This window comes from Xyrauchen texanus, chromosome 7 (assembly GCF_025860055.1).
Source record: "Xyrauchen texanus isolate HMW12.3.18 chromosome 7, RBS_HiC_50CHRs, whole genome shotgun sequence".
NCBI classification, from domain to species: Eukaryota; Metazoa; Chordata; class Actinopteri; order Cypriniformes; family Catostomidae; genus Xyrauchen; species Xyrauchen texanus.
In genome coordinates this window covers 46,993,534-47,015,438 of record NC_068282.1, presented here as the reverse complement: position 1 = coordinate 47,015,438, position 21,905 = coordinate 46,993,534, and the positions used below count along the sequence as shown (strand labels likewise).

General features: G+C 38.4%; 1 protein-coding gene and 6 non-coding genes across 7 annotated transcripts; 1 reads left to right on the top strand and 6 right to left on the bottom strand.

Annotated features, from left to right (window-relative positions):
* Positions 1-1,341: 1,341 nt before the first annotated feature.
* Positions 1,342-6,574, top strand: klhl41b (kelch-like family member 41b). Its single transcript, XM_052130570.1, has 6 exons — positions 1,342-2,527; positions 3,242-3,399; positions 3,551-3,658; positions 5,421-5,606; positions 5,726-5,872; positions 6,101-6,574. The coding sequence occupies exons 1-6, from the start codon at positions 1,424-1,426 to the stop codon at positions 6,210-6,212; spliced, it is 1,815 nt and encodes a 604-aa protein (XP_051986530.1). The 5' UTR covers positions 1,342-1,423; the 3' UTR covers positions 6,213-6,574.
* Positions 6,575-10,177: 3,603 nt separating this feature from the next.
* Positions 10,178-10,271, bottom strand: trnai-uau (transfer RNA isoleucine (anticodon UAU)). Its single transcript has 2 exons — positions 10,234-10,271; positions 10,178-10,213 (listed from the first exon to the last, which is right to left on the bottom strand). It is a non-coding gene; the product is annotated as a tRNA-Ile (tRNA).
* A 2,046-nt stretch (positions 10,272-12,317) lies between these two features.
* trnai-uau (transfer RNA isoleucine (anticodon UAU)) lies at positions 12,318-12,411 on the bottom strand. The gene is made up of 2 exons: positions 12,374-12,411; positions 12,318-12,353 (listed from the first exon to the last, which is right to left on the bottom strand). It is a non-coding gene; the product is annotated as a tRNA-Ile (tRNA).
* Positions 12,412-13,621: 1,210 nt separating this feature from the next.
* On the bottom strand, positions 13,622-13,715 carry trnai-uau (transfer RNA isoleucine (anticodon UAU)). The gene is made up of 2 exons: positions 13,678-13,715; positions 13,622-13,657 (listed from the first exon to the last, which is right to left on the bottom strand). It is a non-coding gene; the product is annotated as a tRNA-Ile (tRNA).
* A 740-nt stretch (positions 13,716-14,455) lies between these two features.
* On the bottom strand, positions 14,456-14,549 carry trnai-uau (transfer RNA isoleucine (anticodon UAU)). The gene is made up of 2 exons: positions 14,512-14,549; positions 14,456-14,491 (listed from the first exon to the last, which is right to left on the bottom strand). It is a non-coding gene; the product is annotated as a tRNA-Ile (tRNA).
* A 2,036-nt stretch (positions 14,550-16,585) lies between these two features.
* Positions 16,586-16,679, bottom strand: trnai-uau (transfer RNA isoleucine (anticodon UAU)). Its single transcript has 2 exons — positions 16,642-16,679; positions 16,586-16,621 (listed from the first exon to the last, which is right to left on the bottom strand). It is a non-coding gene; the product is annotated as a tRNA-Ile (tRNA).
* Positions 16,680-21,259: 4,580 nt separating this feature from the next.
* Positions 21,260-21,353, bottom strand: trnai-uau (transfer RNA isoleucine (anticodon UAU)). Its single transcript has 2 exons — positions 21,316-21,353; positions 21,260-21,295 (listed from the first exon to the last, which is right to left on the bottom strand). It is a non-coding gene; the product is annotated as a tRNA-Ile (tRNA).
* Positions 21,354-21,905: the final 552 nt, after the last annotated feature.

The following is a 21,905-nucleotide window of genomic DNA, read 5'->3' as shown; positions in this document are numbered from 1 at the left end:
TTTGGTTTTTCTGACATATCTTTTAGAAGGGCATGATTTTGGAGAGAGGGCCAGTCTAATTCAGTGGCTGCTAAGTATGGTGGAAGTTAGCAAAATGGCTAACACTGCTTACAGCATGCTTATAGCATGTTTTTTTCCTTTAACAAACTGTCTCTTAATATAAGCTTTTACTTAAATTACACATGATTCCATCCACCACCTTTTTCAGGGGATGTTTGTTCGAAGTCAAATCTATAAGCTCTCAAGTTTTGCAAAGCTTTTTAACTTCCAACAGACGTCCAACAGGCATGTTACACTGGTCTGTAGCATGCTTTTAAACAGAGAATGTTGTAAAAACTGTCCGTGAAAATGAGCAAAATCAGAGTTGATGTTGTGAAATGCAATGATGGTGACACTGCAATCCTTTACAGCTCAGTACCCACTGCACACTAATAAGACAGGAAATAGTGAAAGGATCTCAGTGCTAATGTTCCATTTCACAACTCAATTACTTGCAAGAGTAATCTGAATATTTACTAGCCAGTGGCTCATAACAGAAATTGGCTTGAATATATGAGTGATTTACTCACAATATAGAGGGCTGACATTTACATTAGGTAATTCAACAGACACTTTTGTCCAAAGTGACTTACTTATGAGCAATGCTACAACATTAGTGGTTCATTCTAAGACTTATGATCTAAGTGTATAGTTTAGTTTTCTTTATGTCTCTTTGTGTTAAAGTCAATTACCCTGTGTCTAGGAAGTACTACCCTAATCTATTACTTAATTTGCATGCTTGTGGTCTCTCAATGTTTAGAAGTGGTTTCCACAAGTACAACTAACTATTTTTACATTTAAAGTTTTATTTGAGTGGTTGAAAGTCTCTGCTTTCAGGATCTGATGTATGAATAATAAAGTTTAGGTTACTCTTAAGGAACCCTCATGTTGAGTCTGCTGAAAATGGCTTATCACCTGTTGTAGTCGCAGCTGTTTCCAAACCCTGCTAATGCTGCATTTGTATGGTGATTTTAACTAATAGACAGATTTACACAAAACTGGGACCAGAATCACCTACAAACATGCATATAACCCCTTAGAATTCCTGTTAATCCTTTTGAATTGATAAAACTTGAAGATTCATGGATCACATCAGATCTTTTTGTGGCCTGTCCCACAGTGACAGCTGCTCTCTAGGCACTGGGCTGCCCCACTATTCCCCTCTTCACAACTAAAATTGAAGGATGACAGGGGCAGTGGGGGTGGACAAGAGTGGAAGAGTTATATTTAGACCAGCAGGATTAAATGACAGTCCTTTCAGCCTGGGAATCTTTTCACCACTCTGTCCTTTTCCAACCCGGACTGTGTGGCAAGCAGACCTGCGGCCACCTTCTCTCATTTTTTCTTCTCTTGTACTCCAATTTCCATCTCAAAACACAAAATAATGGATCCAAAAGCCATTAAGGAGGAACTGCGGCTTTTCCAGAGCACCTTGCTTCAGGATGGGCTGAAGGAACTCCTGAATGAAAACAAGTTTGTGGACTGTACTTTGAAAATCGGTGACCGCTGCTTTCCTTGCCACCGTTTGATAATGGCCGCCTGCAGCCCCTACTTCAGAGAGCTCTTCTTCTCCGAGGATGGCAAGGAGAAGGAAAGTGGTAAGGAGGTTGTTCTGGATGATGTAGATCCCAACATCGTGGAAATGATCATCCAGTACTTGTACTCCGCTGAGATTGACTTGACGGATGACAATGTTCAGGAGATATTTGCAGTGGCGAACCGTTTCCAGATCCCCTCAGTGTTTACAGTATGTGTGAATTATCTCCAGGCGAAGCTGTCCTTGTCCAATTGTCTTGCCGTCTTCAGGCTTGGCCTGGTCCTCAGCGTGCCCAGGCTTGCCATAGCGGCACGCGACTACATCATCGACCGCTTTGAAACCGTGGCTGCTGAGGAGGAGTACCTTCAGCTGGCACCCCACGAACTCTTGGCCCTAATTGGCGGAGATGCCCTCAACGTGGAAAAAGAGGAAGTCGTATTTGAGTCGGTGATGAAATGGGTGCGTAGCGACAAGGCGAAGCGTGCCAAGAGTCTGGGGGAGGCGTTTGAGTGCATCCGCTTCCGTCTGCTTCCTGAAAAGTACTTCCGGGAGAAGGTTGAGACTGATGACATAATAAAGGCTGATCCAGAACTCTTGAAGAAGCTACAAGTCATTAAAGATGCCTTCGGAGGAAAACTTCCAGAGAAGAAGAAGGCAGAGAAGAAGGAAGGAGAGGTAAATGAAGAGGAGGAAGAGGAGTTGTTGCCAGGGTACTTAAATGATAATCGTAGATTGGGGATGTACGGACGAGACCTGATCCTCATGATAAATGATACGGCAGCTGTGGCATACGATGTGGTAGAGAATGAGTGTTTTCTGGCTGCCATGTCCGAGCAGGTGCCAAAGAACCATGTGAGTCTTTGCACCAAGAAGAACCAGCTTTATATTGTCGGTGGCCTGTTTGTTGATGAAGAAAGCAAAGAGTCTCCTCTGCAGTGCTACTTCTACCAGGTATGTGATCAAATTAACCCTCGAAAAATGAATTACTTTGAAAACGTCATGCTGTTGGATTGATCAATCAGAATTGGCTGCTGAAAAGACCATTATATGCTTTGAATTTGAGGCCGCCTTTGAGGATTGCATACTTCTGTCCTAGCCAGGTTTTTTTTTTTTTTTTGGTCAACCAGCTTCACAAAGACCATGCAGGTTTAATAAACCTGCCTGGAAATTCATGTTGGTCTTTTCAGCAGGTCTTTTCAAGTTCTTTTCAACATTAATCTGTATACTCTTAGAAAAATGGTTACTTTTAAGGTACAATCACTGGGATGCTACCTTCAAGGGACATTTTTGAGTCTTTTTGATGACAAAATTCTACCCTACTGCCCTATTGTGCACCTTTAATGATACATTTATATTTAGTCTATCTGGGAACAAAATGTACCAGGAACTTTTTTCTCATTAAGGGTACAATTATTTAACCCAAAACTCTAACTAGAGCTACTGATACCTTAAAAGGTACAGTTTGGTACTTTTATCTTAGTGTTAAGAGCATCATAGCATATTATAATTTGGCATTCTGTTGTTGACCCCAGCCAATTACGGTTCATGCTTGATGACCTAATTTTTATCTTCGACTGTTTGTTTAGAGATGTTTTCAAATGTTGTCTCAGTTTGGATAATATGTAATTCCTGGCAAACTGAAAATTATAATTTCTGTTGTTGCAGCTGGACATTCTTGCGGCTGAGTGGAGGGCCATGCCACCTATGCCCAGCCCCCGATGCCTGTTCAATTTGGGTGAATGTGAGAACCTTCTATTCGCCATCGCTGGCAAAGACCTGCAGACAAACGTGTCTCTTGATTCTGTCGTGTGTTATGACACTGAGTATGACATGTCAAATCAACTATTTATTGACTGTGCTTGTATTTCTTTCTGTAAAAATGTCGAGCAGTAAATTCAGTAATTGTACCCTTCACATACATACACGTAGGTTTTTTGCTCAGACTTGGTGTTTCAATATTTCATGTCATTACAGAAAGATGAAATGGAGTGAGACCAAGAAACTTCCTCTGCATATTCACGGTCACGCAGTTGTCTCACATAACAACCTGGTGTATTGCATTGGAGGAAAGACAGATGACAAGTAAGTGTGTGAGTGTAAGTGAGCTCAGTGGTGTTGGAGAACATACAGTGTAATTTGCAGCTGTCTACACTCTCTCAAAGTTCCCTGTGACAGTCTCAATATCCCCTCTCCAGTTTGACACTTTTTATTTGTTTTTGCTTTATATGGTCAGCATGGACAATTCACTTTACCAAAGATTCTTGTTGACCTTTTGTGAATTACTTTGGTATTTATAGATACCTTAATGATACACTAACACAGTGTTTCCCAATCTTTTTTGCCATAAGTACCCCCACAGTACCATCGGTAAGCACCCTTCAAAAAAATCAAAGATGTTTATAATTTAACATTATAGTAAATATTGATTATTTTTGATCAATCAGCATTGGATTTATCTATAGACATTCCTTTTAGGGCTGGGTATTGATAAAGATTCGATTCTGATTCACAAGCTCTCGTTTTGATTCTGATTTTGATTCATTTGTATATATTTCAGTTATAATGTCTTTTTTGCTTACATATGAAAGAATGTATTTCTCAGCTAATGCCATACCTGCCAACACTCCTGATTTTACCAGGTTTCTCCTGTTTTTGCACCCCTCCTCCCGCTGTATTCCCGATATACAATTTCTCCCGATAAACTCACGATTTTCCGCATCTACACTTTGCTCATGAGAATGTATTAGACCTACAGGTAGGGTTGGTTGCCTCCCATCCCTTAAATATGAGCTCAATCTGTATTTAAATATGAAATGATGCATCCCGTATCAAATCAATACCGGACATGATTTGTCCCATAAGTTGATCAGATGGTGTCACAGCGAAATTGTTCCAGATCTTTAATTTAACATTGATATAAGTTGGAAATGTTTCATATGGTGAGTAAGGGTCATCTGAAAAGTCCACACATTGTGATGAAACGTGCGAATACTGTGAATGGTGTTGTAAGGTGCCATTTGAATAGTCCACACATTGTGCTTAAACGGTGGACATTTTTATTAAAAAAAAAATGTTAAATGTTCAATAAGATGTACAAAATTACACAGATCCGTCAATGTAGGAATACAATCAATGAGTCATAAGGACAAGAAGTACAGTTGAATGAAAAATGTATGGTACAAAATCCCATAAAAATACATATAACACAGATGTTTACATAGAGAAGACAAATCATCAAAGAAATAAAAATTATTAGATTTTTTATAAGTCATGGGTCAGTAAAGTTCTCAGCATATAAGAAAGGATATACACTTTTTATTATTAATAACTCAAAAAGCATTTATTGCTAAAAATGTCAAGGACATGGTAAGGGACCATCTGAATACATTTCTTAGTATTTTTTACCTTCAGTGTGGTATTACTGGCCTGTATTGCCGCTCACTATACGCATGATACACAGTCTGCGTAGTGCACCTATTCCCTATGGGGGCACCATCTTACCCTAGTGGGGCACCAGAAACTCCACAGGCTGCCGTTCCTCGCATATACGATCCACAGTCTTGGTGACGTCAGCCGAAATGAAGATTAATTTCAAAGGAAGAGCACGTTATTACATTTTGATGAAAGCTTAAGAAGACAAACTTTTTTTTTTAATGAAATTTTTAATAACTGATGAATCACTATAAGACCAAGAATGTGTATTAAGAAAGCAAAAAGGGATAATGCTGATTTCATGTTGATTTTAACCTCGATTTTATGCTTGATTAAAAAGAGTGTCAGCTACAGCAGTTGATGGAATGACCAAACCCAAAAATGAAAACATCTCTCCCTTTGTCTCTCTTAGCACAGTAATCAATAAGATGTTTATGTACAACCACAAGCAGTCAGAATGGCAGGAACTGGCAGCTATGAAGACGCCCAGAGCGATGTTTGGTGCTGTAGTTCATAAGGGGAAAATTATCGTAGCTGGTGGAGTGAATGAAGGAGGTCTAACAGCTTTATCTGAAGTCTACGATTTTGGAACAAACAAGTAAGAATAATACATTTTGCCTCAAAAATGGCTTCAGAGGGTCTAGTATCATCATAAATGTATTTATTGTTCAATAATGACCGGCTGGCTGTACTTTATCCCACTTATTGTGTCTTTAGGTGGGACACATTCACAGAGTTTCCTCAGGAGCGCAGCTCTGTGAATCTCGTGAGCACTGGTGGAAACCTCTATGCAATTGGCGGCTTTGCAATTGTAGAGCTGGAAGACAAAAACATTGGACCCTCAGAGCTCACTGATGTCTGGCAGTAAGTCCCATTGGCTGATTCTCTGTCCAGTTGCATGAGCCTATGAGGTGTTCACACATATAAAAAAAGAAAACGACTATACTACTATACAGTCAATAAATCAGATTCCAAAAGGAATGGAAACCTACAACAGAGCCCGACCTGAATAGAGCTGGAAGTACTATTCTAGAAGTCAACATAAGTAGCTTCTTTTGCACCTATAAGTATATTTTTTTGCTGTTTTCACAGGTATGAAGAGGATAAGAAGGCATGGAGTGGCATGTTGAGAGAGATGCGCTACGCCTCTGGCTCCTCCTGCGTCGGTATGCGTCTTAATGCTGCTAGAATGGCCAAACTGTAAAAGAACCCAATATCTCCAAGTGTGACCCCTTTGGTGATTTGACTTTTGACCTCAGCACACAGCTGTATGTGTTCATTTCTGTCTAATGTTAAATGAGAAGCTAAGGGATCTAAAAGCTAGTCTGAGGCAAAGATGCTGAGTTTCCTCAGGGTTTTTACAGTTTAGACACAACACAGTTGTAATGAAATGTGTGCATGTAATTTGAGTCTCTTTAATGCCAGACAGATTTCTGAATATTTGAGCAAGAACAGGTGTATGTCTGTATTGTTAATAATATACTCAAAATAGGTTCTCTACATCAATAACACTAGATAATAAACTGTATGTGCAATTTTTTGTAAAATAAAGATTTTTAAACTATACCAACTAACCTGTGGCTTACTGTGGCTTTTTCTAGCAGTTTATTTCCTTGAATACTGCAAAACAAAGAGCTTTGTAATATGGAGGCATAGTGCAGATAATGCATACTTAAGAGTTTGGCCAGTTAATTTGTTTATAGTGCAATATTTGAATTATTAAGTGAATGTAACTGAATATGCAGTGGCAAGAAAAAGTATGTGAACACATTTAAAGTAGCTGGTTTTCTGAATTAATTGTATAAAATTTGATCTCATCTTCATCAAAGTCACAAGTATAGACAAAACGATGTGCTTAAGCTAACAACACACAAACAATTATAATCTTTCATGTTTTATTGAACACATCCCGTTAAACATTCAGTGCTTTGCAAAATAGTAAGTGCACCCTTGAATTTAATACTGGTCGATCCTCCTTTGGTAGCAATAACCAAGCAGACTCAACCTAATCCGGTAGCTACGGATTAGACCTGCACAACGTTCAGAAGGAATTTTGGATTATTCTTCCTTATAGAACTGCTTCAGCTCAGCCATATTCTTAAACTGTCTGGTGTGAACGGCTTTTTTGAGGTCATTCCACAGCATCTCTATTGGGTTAATGTCTGGACTCCGACTGGTCCATTCAAAAAGGTGGATTTTCTTTTTTGAAGCCATTCTGTAGTTCAAGTCTTTAGCTGTCACCCTAGGGTTCTTTTTTACCTCATTGGCTGGATTGGCTGAATTGGCATCTTGGCTGGACGGCCAGGTCACATGGGTAAGGTGTCATAAGGGCTATATCTCACCGATTTTAAAGTTTTGATTCAAATGCTAGTGTTTTCTCTAGAAGTATTTTTGTATGTTGGTTTCAAACACTGTCCTAAATTAAATTGTTTATATTGAATTCTGTCCTCTAAACTAAAATTCCCAAATCATAATTTTATTGCTATAGATGTTGGGTAAACAAGTGAACACAATAGCACAAATTCATGCAAGGGTCAACTATTTGATGAAGGTAAACTTAAAGGGTTGAATGTTGAATTTTTTTTTTTTATGTCAAATTGGGGCAAGTTGTCACATTTTTACAGGGATCTGTTTGTTTTACAGTTTTTTTCTGAAAAGCATATTACCCTATAAATAAAATTATGAAAAATGTTATGGTGATTATAGTGATTAGTGTTAGGGAAACCCTAAACCTTTTTTTTTTTTTAAGTGACATTCTCAGCAGTTCATTTACTTTACCTTCAGGAGACCTCTCAGATCCTTCGACCCCGTCGGGGTCCCTGGTCACCTGTCTCATCCTGAGATGAGCCCTTTCTGCTGGGACTGTCAACAGCTCTCAAAGGAGAACAGAAAAAAGAGGCCCAGAACCTCTTTCTCTTCTCCCCTTTCTTGCCAATCACACTTCCTCCAGCACCTAATCTCCATCACCAGCACCATCTGTGTTGTTCTGACAAATGATGGTGGTGTACTCTTGTACACTGCATCAAACTCTGATTACTCGCTAGGTGCACACTGTTCCATCGTTGTATTGTATCATCAAAACCATTAACTTCACCACAAATGTTTCAGAGTTTGACACCTGTATCAGCACTTTTGGAACTCTTCAAATTCTCATTGTGATGTCATAATGGTTCATCAATAACTAATGACTGGGTTTTCCACTGATCTGTTATATATATATATATATATATATATATAGATCAGTGGGGTTTCCTCACAGTGTCAATGGTTATAAATGATAGAAGTAAATTAATTTAACTAATACGGCTAATGCCAAGTTTACACTACACGATTTAAAGCCCGATTTTCGACAGTTTTGTGGAGATCGCTGACAAAAGCCGAAATCGTAGGCAAGTCGGAGCTCGCTCACGGGAGCGACGACTGCCATGTATAAATGATCAAAGACTGATGTCAGTGAGATATCTAGAATGTTAAATATCTGGACCTGTCGGCGATTCCAAATCACACAATGTGAAATATGTGTTGACTGAATACAACTGCAGTGTTGACCTACAGCCAATGAGAGAGCAAGAAACGGGGCACGGGAAGTTTCAGTGTGAGTCCTGATGTACCTTCAACAGGCTGTGTTATCGAGAAAGTCACATTGGACCGAAGCAATGGAGGAAAATTTTGTGGAATATTGGCAGGAGCACCAGATTTGATGTTTCATCTGAACTGTACCACAACCGTATGAAGAAAGATAAGAGTTGGAGAGAAATTGCCAATTCTCTTGGACAGTCAGGTAAACAAATAGATCGATTTTTCGGTATGAGGTACTTTTTCATATTGTTACCAATAAATGATGCCTTTAGGTGATTCAAAACTTACACATCATATTCTGAAATCCATAACATATGATCATGCATTTGTTTTCGTATCTCGTATCACTTCTCACGTGCACTATGTTGTGAAACGTAATTTGGAGTCCAGGCTGAGTCGTCGGGGATTCGTCAACAGTGAAATATCTTGTAATGTGTTCACCCATGTCACAGATTCATCGTGACAAGACAGACAGTTGTGTAATATGAACGGTACCATGATCCGATGTCTTTGAAAGTCATGTAGTGTGTAGGAGCCATAACGTTTCTTCAGTAAACTACACTTATATAATAAGAATACTCTTTATATTCATAGTTTCTATATACTGCTAATACTATACAATAAAGTTCCATTTGTTAACATTAGTTAACTACATTAAGTACTCTTAATTTAATTTTCTTCCAAAGCACTATATAGTACCAAAACTATCTCAGTCCTTTCCTAAATACCTGCTTGACACTATATATTGCTAAATTAATTTGGAAAATTTATGTTGCTAATTAGTATTCCTGAAATTATACTCAAATAAGTATAACATTTTGTTCAAGGTGATTAAAAAGTTATTTGATAATAGTTCAATAAGAGAACATAAAACACCTTTTTTCTCTTAAGTAATCAAATCACAAGCTTGCCATTGCCTTGCTACATACTGTCTTATGCACTAACCGATTATACCACTGGATCTGATACACTGAACAAAGGCTATAGCACAACATGGGGGAAAAAAAGCCCTATTCTTTCTTTTTTATACTTCATTATGACCATGCATACAAAAGACTTAACATCCATTTGTCAATGTAAAAGAATTTAAACTAATTCTGAAGATTGGCCAACAATTTAGAAGACTGAAAGACAAATGAATATCGGTCTTCAATAAAACAGTTTGAACTCTCATCTTGTTAGAGGGTCTCTAAAACCAATCTTCAGGTCAGGGTCAAACTCCTAACCTCAGCATTGCCTTTCTATGTTATGTCTTATTACTACCATGTGCTAACTGATAACATCACTGGGGATGACAACCAGCCTACTTTTTTTATACGTCATTAGAACTATTCAGAAATTATACATAATATCCAACTGTGAATATAAGGAAAACAACACTAATTCTAGAGATTGACCAACACCATTGAAGATTTAAAGCAAACACCATTAAAGATTTAAAGCCAAATGTAATTCACTTTTCCTTATTGTCATCTTCAAACTCTCATTTTATTAGACCATATGTTCAAGGTGAGGCTCAAACTCACAACTCTCATCATTAGTCTCCCTTATCCTTTGAACTCTCATCTTGTTAGAGAGGCTCTAAAAACATGCTCCAGGTGAGGCTCGAACTCACAACCTCGGCATTGCTTTGCTTTATACTGTCATATAAGTACCATGCGCTAACCGATTGCGCCACAGGAGCTGTTGAACATCAAGAGGTTACATCACAACATGACAAAAAACACTGCCCGAGTCCTTTTAGACTTAGAATTCTAGAGATTGGACAACATCATTGAAGATTTAAAGCCAAATGTACTTTACTTTATCATCATCCTTCGAACTCTCATTTTGCTAGAGCAAATCAAAGACCTTGTTCAAGGTGAGGCTCAAACTCACAAACTCTGATCATTAGTCTTCTTATGCTTTGAACTCTCACCTTGTTAGAGAGGCTCTAAAACCATGCACCAGGTGAGGCTCGAACTCACAACCTCGACATTGCTTTGCTTTATATTGTCTTATAAGTACCAATCTATAAAACCAATCTTCAGGTCTGGCTCAAACTCCTAACCTCAGAAGTGCCTTTCTACGTTATGTCTTATAACTACCATGTGCTAACTGATTGCATCACTGGGGATGACAACCAGCCTACTTTTCTGATACGTCATTAGAACTATTCAGAAATGATACATAATATCCAACTGTGAATGTAAGCAAAACAACACTAATTCTAGAGATTGACCAACACCATTGAAGATTTAAAGCAAACACCATTAAAGATTTAAAGCCAAATGTACTTCACTTTTCATTATTGTCATCTTCACACTCTCATTTTATTAGAGCATATCAGAGCATATGTTCAAGGTGAGGCTCAAACTCACACCTCTCATCATTAGTCTCCCTTATCCTAAGAACTCTCATATTCTTAGAGAGGCTCTAAAAACATGCTCCAGGTGAGGCTCGAACTCACAACCTCGGCATTGCTTTGCTTTATACTGTCATATAAGTACCGTAGGGTAACCGATTGCGCAACAGGAGCTGTTGAACATCAAGAGGTTACATCACAACATGCCAAAAAACACTGCCCGAGTCCTTTTAGACTTAGAATTCTAGAGATTGGACAACATCATTGAAGATTTAAAGCCAAATGTACTTTACTTTTTCATCATCCTTCGAACTCTCATTTTGCTAGAGCAAATCAAAGATCTTGTTCAAGGTGAGGCTCAAACTCACAAACTCTGATCATTAGTCTTCTTATGCTTTGAACTCTCACCTTGTTAGAGAGGCTCTAAAACCATGCACCAGGTGAGGCTCGAACTCACAACCTCGACATTGCTTTGCTTTATACTGTCTTATAAGTACCAAGCTATAAAACCAATCTTCAGGTCTGGCTCAAACTCCTAACCTCAGAAGTGCCTTTCTACGTTATGTCTTATAACTACCATGTGCTAACTGATTACATCACTGGGGATGACAACCAGCCTACTTTTTTGATACGTCATTAGAACTATTCAGAAATGATACATAATATCCAACTGTGAATGTAAGGAAAACAACACTAATTCTAGAGATTGACCAAAACCATCGAAGGTTTAAAGCAAACACCATTAAAGATTTAAAGCCAAATGTACTTCACTTTTCATTATCGTCATCTTCAAACTCTCATTTTATTAGAGCATATGTTCAAGGTGAGGCTCAAACTCACACCTCTCATCATTAGTCTCCCTTATCCTTTGAACTCTCATCTTGTTAGAGAGGCTCTAAAAACATGCTCCAGGTGAGGCTCGAACTCACAACCTCGACATTGCTTTGCTTTATACTGTCTTATAAGTACCAATCTATAAAACCAATCTTCAGGTCAGGCTCAAACTCCTAACCTCAGAAGTGCCTTTCTACGTTATGTCTTATTACTACCATGTGCTAACTGATTACATCACTGGGGTTGACAAACAGCCTACTTTTTTGATACGTCATTAGAACTATTCAGAAATGATACATAATATCCAACTGTGAATGTAAGGAAAACAACACTAATTCTAGAGATTGACCAACACCATTGAAGATTTAAAGCAAACATCATTAAAGATTTAAAGCCAAATGTACTTCACTTTTCATTATCGTCATCTTCAAACTCTCATTTTCTTAGAGCATATCAGAGCATATGTTCAAGGTGAGGCTCAAACTCACAACTCTCATCATTAGTCTCCCTTATCCTTTGAACTCTCATCTTGTTAGAGAGGCTCTAAAAACATGCTCCAGGTGAGGCTCGAACTCACAACCTCAGCATTGCTTTGCATTATACTGTCATATAAGTTCCGCGCGTTAACCGATTGCGCCACAGGAGCTGTTGAACATCAAGAGGATACATCACAACATGCCAAAAAACACTGCCCGAGTCCTTTTAGACTTAGAATTCTAGAGATTGGACAACATCATTGAAGATTTAAAGCCAAATGTAATTTACTTCATCATCATCCTTCGAACTCTCATTTTGTTAGAGCAAATCAAAGACCTTGTTCAAGGTGAGGCTCAAACTCACAACCTCTGATCATTAGTCTTCTTATGCTTTGAACTCTCACCTTGTTAGAGAGGCTCTAAAACCATGCACCAGGTGAGGCTCGAACTCACAACCTCGACATTGCTTTGCTTTATACTGTCTTATAAGTACCAATCTATAAAACCAATCTTCAGGTCAGGCTCAAACTCCTAACCTCAGAAGTGCCTTTCTACGTTATGTCTTATTACTACCATGTGCTAACTGATTACATGACAGGGGATGACAACCAGCCTACTTTTCTGATACGTCATTAGAACTATTCAGAAATGATACATAATATCCAACTGTGAATGTAAGGAAAACAACACTAATTCTAGAGATTGACCAACACCATTGAAGATTTAAAGCAAACACCATTAAAGATTTAAAGCCGAATATACTTCACTTTTCATTATCGTCATCTTCAAACTCTCATTTTATTAGAGCATATGTTCAAGGTGAGGCTCAAACTCACAACTCTCATCATTAGTCTCCCTTATCCTTTGAACTCTCATCCTGTTAGAGGCTCTAAAATCATGCTCCAGGTGAGGCTCGAACTCACAACCTCGACATTGCTTTGCTTTATACTGTCTTATAAGTACCAATCTATAAAACCAATCTTCAGGTCAGGCTCAAACTCCTAACCTCAGAAGTGCCTTTCTACGTTATGTCTTATTACTACCATGTGCTAACTGATTACATCACTGGGGTGGACAACCAGCCTACTTTTTTGATACGTCATTAGAACTATTCAGAAATGATACATAATATCCAACTGTGAATGTAAGGAAAACAACACTAATTCTAGAGATTGACCAACACCATTGAAGATTTAAAGCAAACACCATTAAAGATTTAAAGCCAAATGTACTTCACTTTTCATTATCGTCATCTTCAAACTCTCATTTTCTTAGAGCATATCAGAGAATATGTTCAAGGTGAGGCTCAAACTCACAACTCTCATCATTAGTCTCCCTTATCCTTTGAACTCTCATCTTGTTAGAGACGCTCTAAAAACATGCTCCAGGTGAGGCTCGAACTCACAACCTCAGCATTGCTTTGCTTTATACTGTCATATAAGTACCGCGTGCTAACCGATTGCGCCACAGGAGCTGTTGACCACCAAGAGGTTACATCACAACATGCCAAAAAACACTGCCCGAGTCCTTTTAGACTTAGAATTCTAGAGATTGGACAACATCATTGAAGATTTAAAGCCAAATGTACTTTACTTTATCATCATCCTTCGAACTCTCATTTTGCTAGAGCAAATCAAAGACCTTGTTCAAGGTGAGGCTCAAACTCACAAACTCTGATCATTAGTCTTCTTATGCTTTGAACTCTCACCTTGTTAGAGAGGCTCTAAAACCATGCACCAGGTGAGGCTCGAACTCACAACCTCGACATTGCTTTGCTTTATACTGTCTTATAAGTACCAATCTATAAAACCAATCTTCAGGTCTGGCTCAAACTCCTAACCTCAGAAGTGCCTTTCTACGTTATGTCTTATAACTACCATGTGCTAACTGATTACATCACTGGGGATGACAACCAGCCTACTTTTTTGATACGTCATTAGAGCTATTCAGAAATGATACATAATATCCAACTGTGAATTTAAGGAAAACAACACTAATTCTAGAGATTGACCAACACCATTGAAGATTTAAAGCAAACACCATTAAAGATTTAAAGCCAAATGTACTTCACTTTTCATTATCGTCATCTTCAAACTCTCATTTTCTTAGAGCATATCAGAGAATATGTTCAAGGTGAGGCTCAAACTCACAACTCTCATCATTAGTCTCCCTTATCCTTTGAACTCTCATCTTGTTAGAGACGCTCTAAAAACATGCTCCAGGTGAGGCTCGAACTCACAACCTCAGCATTGCTTTGCTTTATACTGTCATATAAGTACCGCGTGCTAACCGATTGCGCCACAGGAGCTGTTGACCACCAAGAGGTTACATCACAACATGCCAAAAAACACTGCCCGAGTCCTTTTAGACTTAGAATTCTAGAGATTGGACAACATCATTGAAGATTTAAAGCCAAATGTACTTTACTTTATCATCATCCTTCGACCTCTCATTTTGCTAGAGCAAATCAAAGACCTTGTTCAAGATGAGGCTCAAACTCACAAACTCTGATCATTAGTCTTCTTATGCTTTGAACTCTCACCTTGTTAGAGAGGCTCTAAAACCATGCACCAGGTGAGGCTCGAACTCACAACCTCGACATTGCTTTGCTTTATACTGTCTTATAAGTACCAAGCTATAAAACCAATCTTCAGGTCTGGCTCAAACTCCTAACCTCAGAAGTGCCTTTCTATGTTATGTCTTATAACTACCATGTGCTAACTGATTACATCACTGGGGATGACAACCAGCCTACTTTTTTGATACGTCATTAGAACTATTCAGAAATGATACATAATATCCAACTGTGAATGTAAGGAAAACAACACTAATTCTAGAGATTGACCAACACCATTGAAGATTTAAAGCAACCACCATTAAAGATTTAAAGCCAAATGTACTTCACTTTTCATTATCGTCATCTTCAAACTCTCATTTTTATTAGAGCATATGTTCAAGGTGAGGCTCAAACTCACACCTCTCATCATTAGTCTCCCTTATCCTTTGAACTCTCATCTTGTTAGAGAGGCTCTAAAAACATGCTCCAGGTGAGGCTCGAACTCACAACCTCGGCATTGCTTTGCTTTATACTGTCATATAAGTACCGCAGCTAACCGATTAGCCTACAGGAGCTGTTGAACATCAAGAGGTTACATCACAACATGCCAAAAAACACTGCCCGAGTCCTTTTAGACTTAGAATTCTAGAGATTGGACAACATCATTGAAGATTTAAAGCCAAATGTACTTTACTTTATCATCATCCTTCGAACTCTCATTTTGCTAGAGCAAATCAAAGACCTTGTTCAAGGTGAGGCTCAAACTCACAAACTCTGATCATTAGTCTTCTTATGCTTTGAACTCTCACCTTGTTAGAGAGGCTCTAAAACCATGCACCAGGTGAGGCTCGAACTCACAACCTCGACATTGCTTTGCTTTATATTGTCTTATAAGTACCAATCTATAAAACCAATCTTCAGGTCTGGCTCAAACTCCTAACCTCAGAAGTGCCTTTCTACGTTATGTCTTATAACTACCATGTGCTAACTGATTGCATCACTGGGGATGACAACCAGCCTACTTTTCTGATACGTCATTAGAACTATTCAGAAATGATACATAATATCCAACTGTGAATGTAAGCAAAACAACACTAATTCTAGAGATTGACCAACACCATTGAAGATTTAAAGCAACCACCATTAAAGATTTAAAGCCAAATGTACTTCACTTTTCATTATCGTCATCTTCAAACTCTCATTTTATTAGAGCATATGTTCAAGGTGAGGCTCAAACTCACACCTCTCATCATTAGTCTCCCTTATCCTTTGAACTCTCATCTTGTTAGAGAGGCTCTAAAAACATGCTCCAGGTGAGGCTCGAACTCACAACCTCGACATTGCTTTGCTTTATACTGTCTTATAAGTACCAATCTATAAAACCAATCTTCAGGTCAGGCTCAAACTCCTAACCTCAGAAGTGCCTTTCTACGTTATGTCTTATAACTACCATGTGCTAACTGATTACATCACTGGGGATGACAACCAGCCTACTTTTTTGATACGTCATTAGAACTATTCAGAAATGATACATAATATCCAACTGTGAATGTAAGGAAAACAACACTAATTCTAGAGATTGACCAACACCATTGAAGATTTAAAGCAACCACCATTAAAGATTTAAAGCCAAATGTACTTGACTTTTTATTATCTTCATCTTCAAACTCTCATTTTCTTAGAGCATATCAGAGCATATGTTCAAGGTGAGGCTCAAACTCACACCTCACATCATTAGTCTCCCTTATATTTTGAACTCTCATCTTGTTAGAGAGGCTCTAAAAACATGCTCCAGGTGAGGCTCGAACTCACAGCCTCGGCATTGCTTTGCTTTATACTGTCATATAAGTACCGCGCGCTAACCGATTGCACCACGGGAGCTGTTGAACATCAAGAGGTTACATCACAACATGCCAAAAAACACTGCCTGAGTCCTTTTAGACTTAGAATTCTAGAGATTGGACAACATCATTGAAGATTTAAAGCCAAATGTACTTTACTTTTTCATCATCCTTCGAACTCTCATTTTGCTAGAGCAAATCAAAGACCTTGTTCAAGGTGAGGCTCAAACTCACAAACTCTGATCATTAGTCTTCTTATGCTTTGAACTCTCACCTTGTTAGAGAGGCTCTAAAACCATGCACCAGGTGAGGCTCGAACTCACAACCTCGACATTGCTTTGCTTTATACTGTCTTATAAGTACCAAGCTATAAAACCAATCTTCAGGTCTGGCTCAAACTCCTAACCTCAGAAGTGCCTTTCTACGTTATGTCTTATAACTACCATGTGCTAACTGATTACATCACTGGGGATGACAACCAGCCTACTTTTTTGATACGTCATTAGAACTATTCAGAAATGATACATAATATCCAACTGTGAATGTAAGGAAAACAACACTAATTCTAGAGATTGACCAACACCATTGAAGATTTAAAGCAACCACCATTAAAGATTTAAAGCCAAATGTACTTCACTTTTCATTATCGTCATCTTCAAACTCTCATTTTATTAGAGCATATGTTCAAGGTGAGGCTCAAACTCACACCTCTCATCATTAGTCTCCCTTATCCTTTGAACTCTCATCTTGTTAGAGAGGCTCTAAAAACATGCTCCAGGTGAGGCTCGAACTCACAACCTCGACATTGCTTTGCTTTATACTGTCTTATAAGTACCAATCTATAAAACCAATCTTCAGGTCAGGCTCAAACTCCTAACCTCAGAAGTGCCTTTCTACGTTATGTCTTATTACTACCATGTGCTAACTGATTACATCACTGGGGTTGACAAACAGCCTACTTTTTGATACGTCATTAGAACTATTCAGAAATGATACATAATATCCAACTGTGAATGTAAGGAAAACAACACTAATTCTAGAGATTGACCAACACCATTGAAGATTTAAAGCCAAATGTACTTCACTTTTCATTATCGTCATCTTCAAACTCTCATTTTCTTAGAGCATATCAGAGCATATGTTCAAGGTGAGGCTCAAACTCACAACTCTCATCATTAGTCTCCCTTATCCTTTGAACTCTCATCTTGTTAGAGAGGCTCTAAAAACATGCTCCAGGTGAGGCTCGAATCTCACAACCTCGGCATTGCTTTGCTTTATACTGTCATATAAGTACCGCACGCTAACCGATTAGCCACAGGAGCTGTTGAACATGAAGAGGTTACATCACAACATGCCAAAAAACACTGCCCGAGTCCTTTTAGACTTAGAATTCTAGAGATTGGACAACATCATTGAAGATTTAAAGCCAAATGTACTTTACTTTTTCATCATCCTTCGAACTCTCATTTTGCTAGAGCAAATCAAAGACCTTGTTCAAGGTGAGGCTCAAACTCACAAACTCTGATCATTAGTCTTCTTATGCTTTGAACTCTCACCTTGTTAGAGAGGCTCTAAAACCATGCACCAGGTGAGGCTCGAACTCACAACCTCGACATTGCTTTGCTTTATACTGTCTTATAAGTACCAAGCTATAAAACCAATCTTCAGGTCTGGCTCAAACTCCTAACCTCAGAAGTGCCTTTCTACGTTATGTCTTATAACTACCATGTGCTAACTGATTACATCACTGGGGATGACAACCAGCCTACTTTTTTGATACGTCATTAGAACTATTCAGAAATGATACATAATATCCAACTGTGAATGTAAGGAAAACAACACTAATTCTAGAGATTGACCAACACCATTGAAGATTTAAAGCAACCACCATTAAAGATTTAAAGCCAAATGTACTTCACTTTTCATTATCGTCATCTTCAAACTCTCATTTTATTAGAGCATATGTTCAAGGTGAGGCTCAAACTCACACCTCTCATCATTAGTCTCCCTTATCCTTTGAACTCTCATCTTGTTAGAGAGGCTCTAAAAACATGCTCCAGGTGAGGCTCGAACTCACAACCTCGACATTGCTTTGCTTTATACTGTCTTATAAGTACCAATCTATAAAACCAATCTTCAGGTCAGGCTCAAACTCCTAACCTCAGAAGTGCCTTTCTACGTTATGTCTTATTACTACCATGTGCTAACTGATTACATCACTGGGGTTGACAAACAGCCTACTTTTTTGATACGTCATTAGAACTATTCAGAAATGATACATAATATCCAACTGTGAATGTAAGGAAAACAACACTAATTCTAGAGATTGACCAACACCATTGAAGATTTAAAGCCAAATGTACTTCACTTTTCATTATCGTCATCTTCAAACTCTCATTTTCTTAGAGCATATCAGAGCATATGTTCAAGGTAAGGCTCAAACTCACAACTCTCATCATTAGTCTCCCTTATCCTTTGAACTCTCATCTTGTTAGAGAGGCTCTAAAAACATGCTCCAGGTGAGGCTCAATCTCACAACCTCGGCATTGCTTTGCTTTATACTGTCATATAAGTACTGCAGCTAACCGATTAGCCACAGGAGCTGTTGAACATGAAGAGGTTACATCACAACATGCCAAAAAACACTGCCCGAGTCCTTTTAGACTTAGAATTCTAGAGATTGGACAACATCATTGAAGATTTAAAGCCAAATGTACTTTACTTTTTCATCATCCTTCGAACTCTCATTTTGCTAGAGCAAATCAAAGACCTTGTTCAAGGTGAGGCTCAAACTCACAAACTCTGATCATTAGTCTTCTTATGCTTTGAACTCTCACCTTGTTAGAGAGGCTCTAAAACCATGCACCAGGTGAGGCTCGAACTCACAACCTCGACATTGCTTTGCTTTATACTGTCTTATAAGTACCAAGCTATAAAACCAATCTTCAGGTCTGGCTCAAACTCCTAACCTCAGAAGTGCCTTTCTACGTTATGTCTTATAACTACCATGTGCTAACTGATTACATCACTGGGGATGACAACCAGCCTACTTTTTTGATACGTCATTAGAACTATTCAGAAATGATACATAATATCCAACTGTGAATGTAAGGAAAACAACACTAATTCTAGAGATTGACCAACACCATTGAAGATTTAAAGCAACCACCATTAAAGATTTAAAGCCAAATGTACTTGACTTTTTATTATCTTCATCTTCAAACTCTTATTTTCTTAGAGCATATCAGAGCATATGTTCAAGGTGAGGCTCAAACTCACACCTCTCATCATTAGACTCCCTTATCCTAAGAACTCTCATATTCTTAGAGAGGCTCTAAAAACACGCTCCAGGTGAGGGTCGAACTCACAACCTCGGCATTGCTTTGCTTTATACTGTCATATAAGTACCGTGGGGTAACCGATTGCGCAAAAGGAGCTGTTGAACATCAAGAGGTTACATCACAACATGCCAAAAAACACTGCCCGAGTCCTTTTAGACTTAGAATTCTAGAGATTGGACAACACCATTAAAGATTTAAAGCCGAATGTACTTCACTTTTCATTATCGTCATCTTCAAACTCTCATTTTATTAGAGCATATGTTCAAGGTGAGGCTCAAACTCACACCTCTCATCATTAGTCTCCCTTATCCTTTGAACTCTCATCTTGTTAGAGAGGCTCTAAAACCATGCACCAGGTGAGGCTCGAACTCACAACCTCGACATTGCTTTGCTTTATACTGTCTTATAAGTACCAAGCTATAAAACCAATCTTCAGGTCTGGCTCAAACTCCTAACCTCAGAAGTGCCTTTCTATGTTATGTCTTATAACTACCATGTGCTAACTGATTACATCACTGGGGATGACAACCAGCCTACTTTTTTGATACGTCATTAGAAATATTCAGAAATGATACATAATATCCAACTGTGAATTTAAGGAAAACAACACTAATTCTAGAGATTGACCAACACCATTGAAGATTTAAAGCAACCACCATTAAAGATTTAAAGCCAAATGTACTTCACTTTTCATTATCGTCATCTTCAAACTCTCATTTTATTAGAGCATATGTTCAAGGTGAGGCTCAAACTCACACCTCTCATCATTAGTCTCCCTTATCCTTTGAACTCTCATCTTGTTAGAGAGGCTCTAAAAACATGCTCCAGGTGAGGCTCGAACTCACAACCTCGACATTGCTTTGCTTTATACTGTCTTATAAGTACCAATCTATAAAACCAATCTTCAGGTCAGGCTCAAACTCCTAACCTCAGAAGTGCCTTTCTACGTTATGTCTTATTACTACCATGTGCTAACTGATTACATCACTGGGGTTGACAAACAGCCTACTTTTTTGATACGTCATTAGAACTATTCAGAAATGATACATAATATCCAACTGTGAATGTAAGGAAAACAACACTAATTCTAGAGATTGACCAACACCATTGAAGATTTAAAGCCAAATGTACTTCACTTTTCATTATCGTCATCTTCAAACTCTCATTTTCTTAGAGCATATCAGAGCATATGTTCAAGGTGAGGCTCAAACTCACAACTCTCATCATTAGTCTCCCTTATCCTTTGAACTCTCATCTTGTTAGAGAGGCTCTAAAAACATGCTCCAGGTGAGGCTCAATCTCACAACCTCGGCATTGCTTTGCTTTATACTGTCATATAAGTACCGCACGCTAACCGATTGCGCCACAGGAGCTGTTGAACATGAAGAGGTTACATCACAACATGCCAAAAAACACTGCCCGAGTCCTTTTAGACTTAGAATTCTAGAGATTGGACAACATCATTGAAGATTTAAAGCCAAATGTACTTTACTTTTTCATCATCCTTCAAACTCTCATTTTGCTAGAGCAAATCAAAGACCTTGTTCAAGGTGAGGCTCAAACTCACAAACTCTGATCATTAGTCTTCTTATGCTTTGAACTCTCACCTTGTTAGAGAGGCTCTAAAACCATGCACCAGGTGAGGCTCGAACTCACAACCTCGACATTGCTTTGCTTTATACTGTCTTATAAGTACCAAGCTATAAAACCAATCTTCAGGTCTGGCTCAAACTCCTAACCTCAGAAGTGCCTTTCTACGTTATGTCTTATAACTACCATGTGCTAACTGATTACATCACTGGGGATGACAACCAGCCTACTTTTTTGATACGTCATTAGAACTATTCAGAAATGATACATAATATCCAACTGTGAATGTAAGGAAAACAACACTAATTCTAGAGATTGACCAACACCATTGAAGA

Excerpts from the sequence above, each read along its gene's own strand:
- klhl41b (XM_052130570.1), top strand. The coding sequence starts at position 1,424 with ATGGATCCAAAAGCCATTAAGGAGGAACTGCGGCTTTTCCAGAGCACC. Across the intron at positions 3,659-5,420 it reads GGAGGAAAGACAGATGACAA|CACAGTAATCAATAAGATGT; the intron begins GTAAGTGTGTGA and ends TGTCTCTCTTAG. Across the intron at positions 5,873-6,100 it reads GAGCTCACTGATGTCTGGCA|GTATGAAGAGGATAAGAAGG; the intron begins GTAAGTCCCATT and ends CTGTTTTCACAG.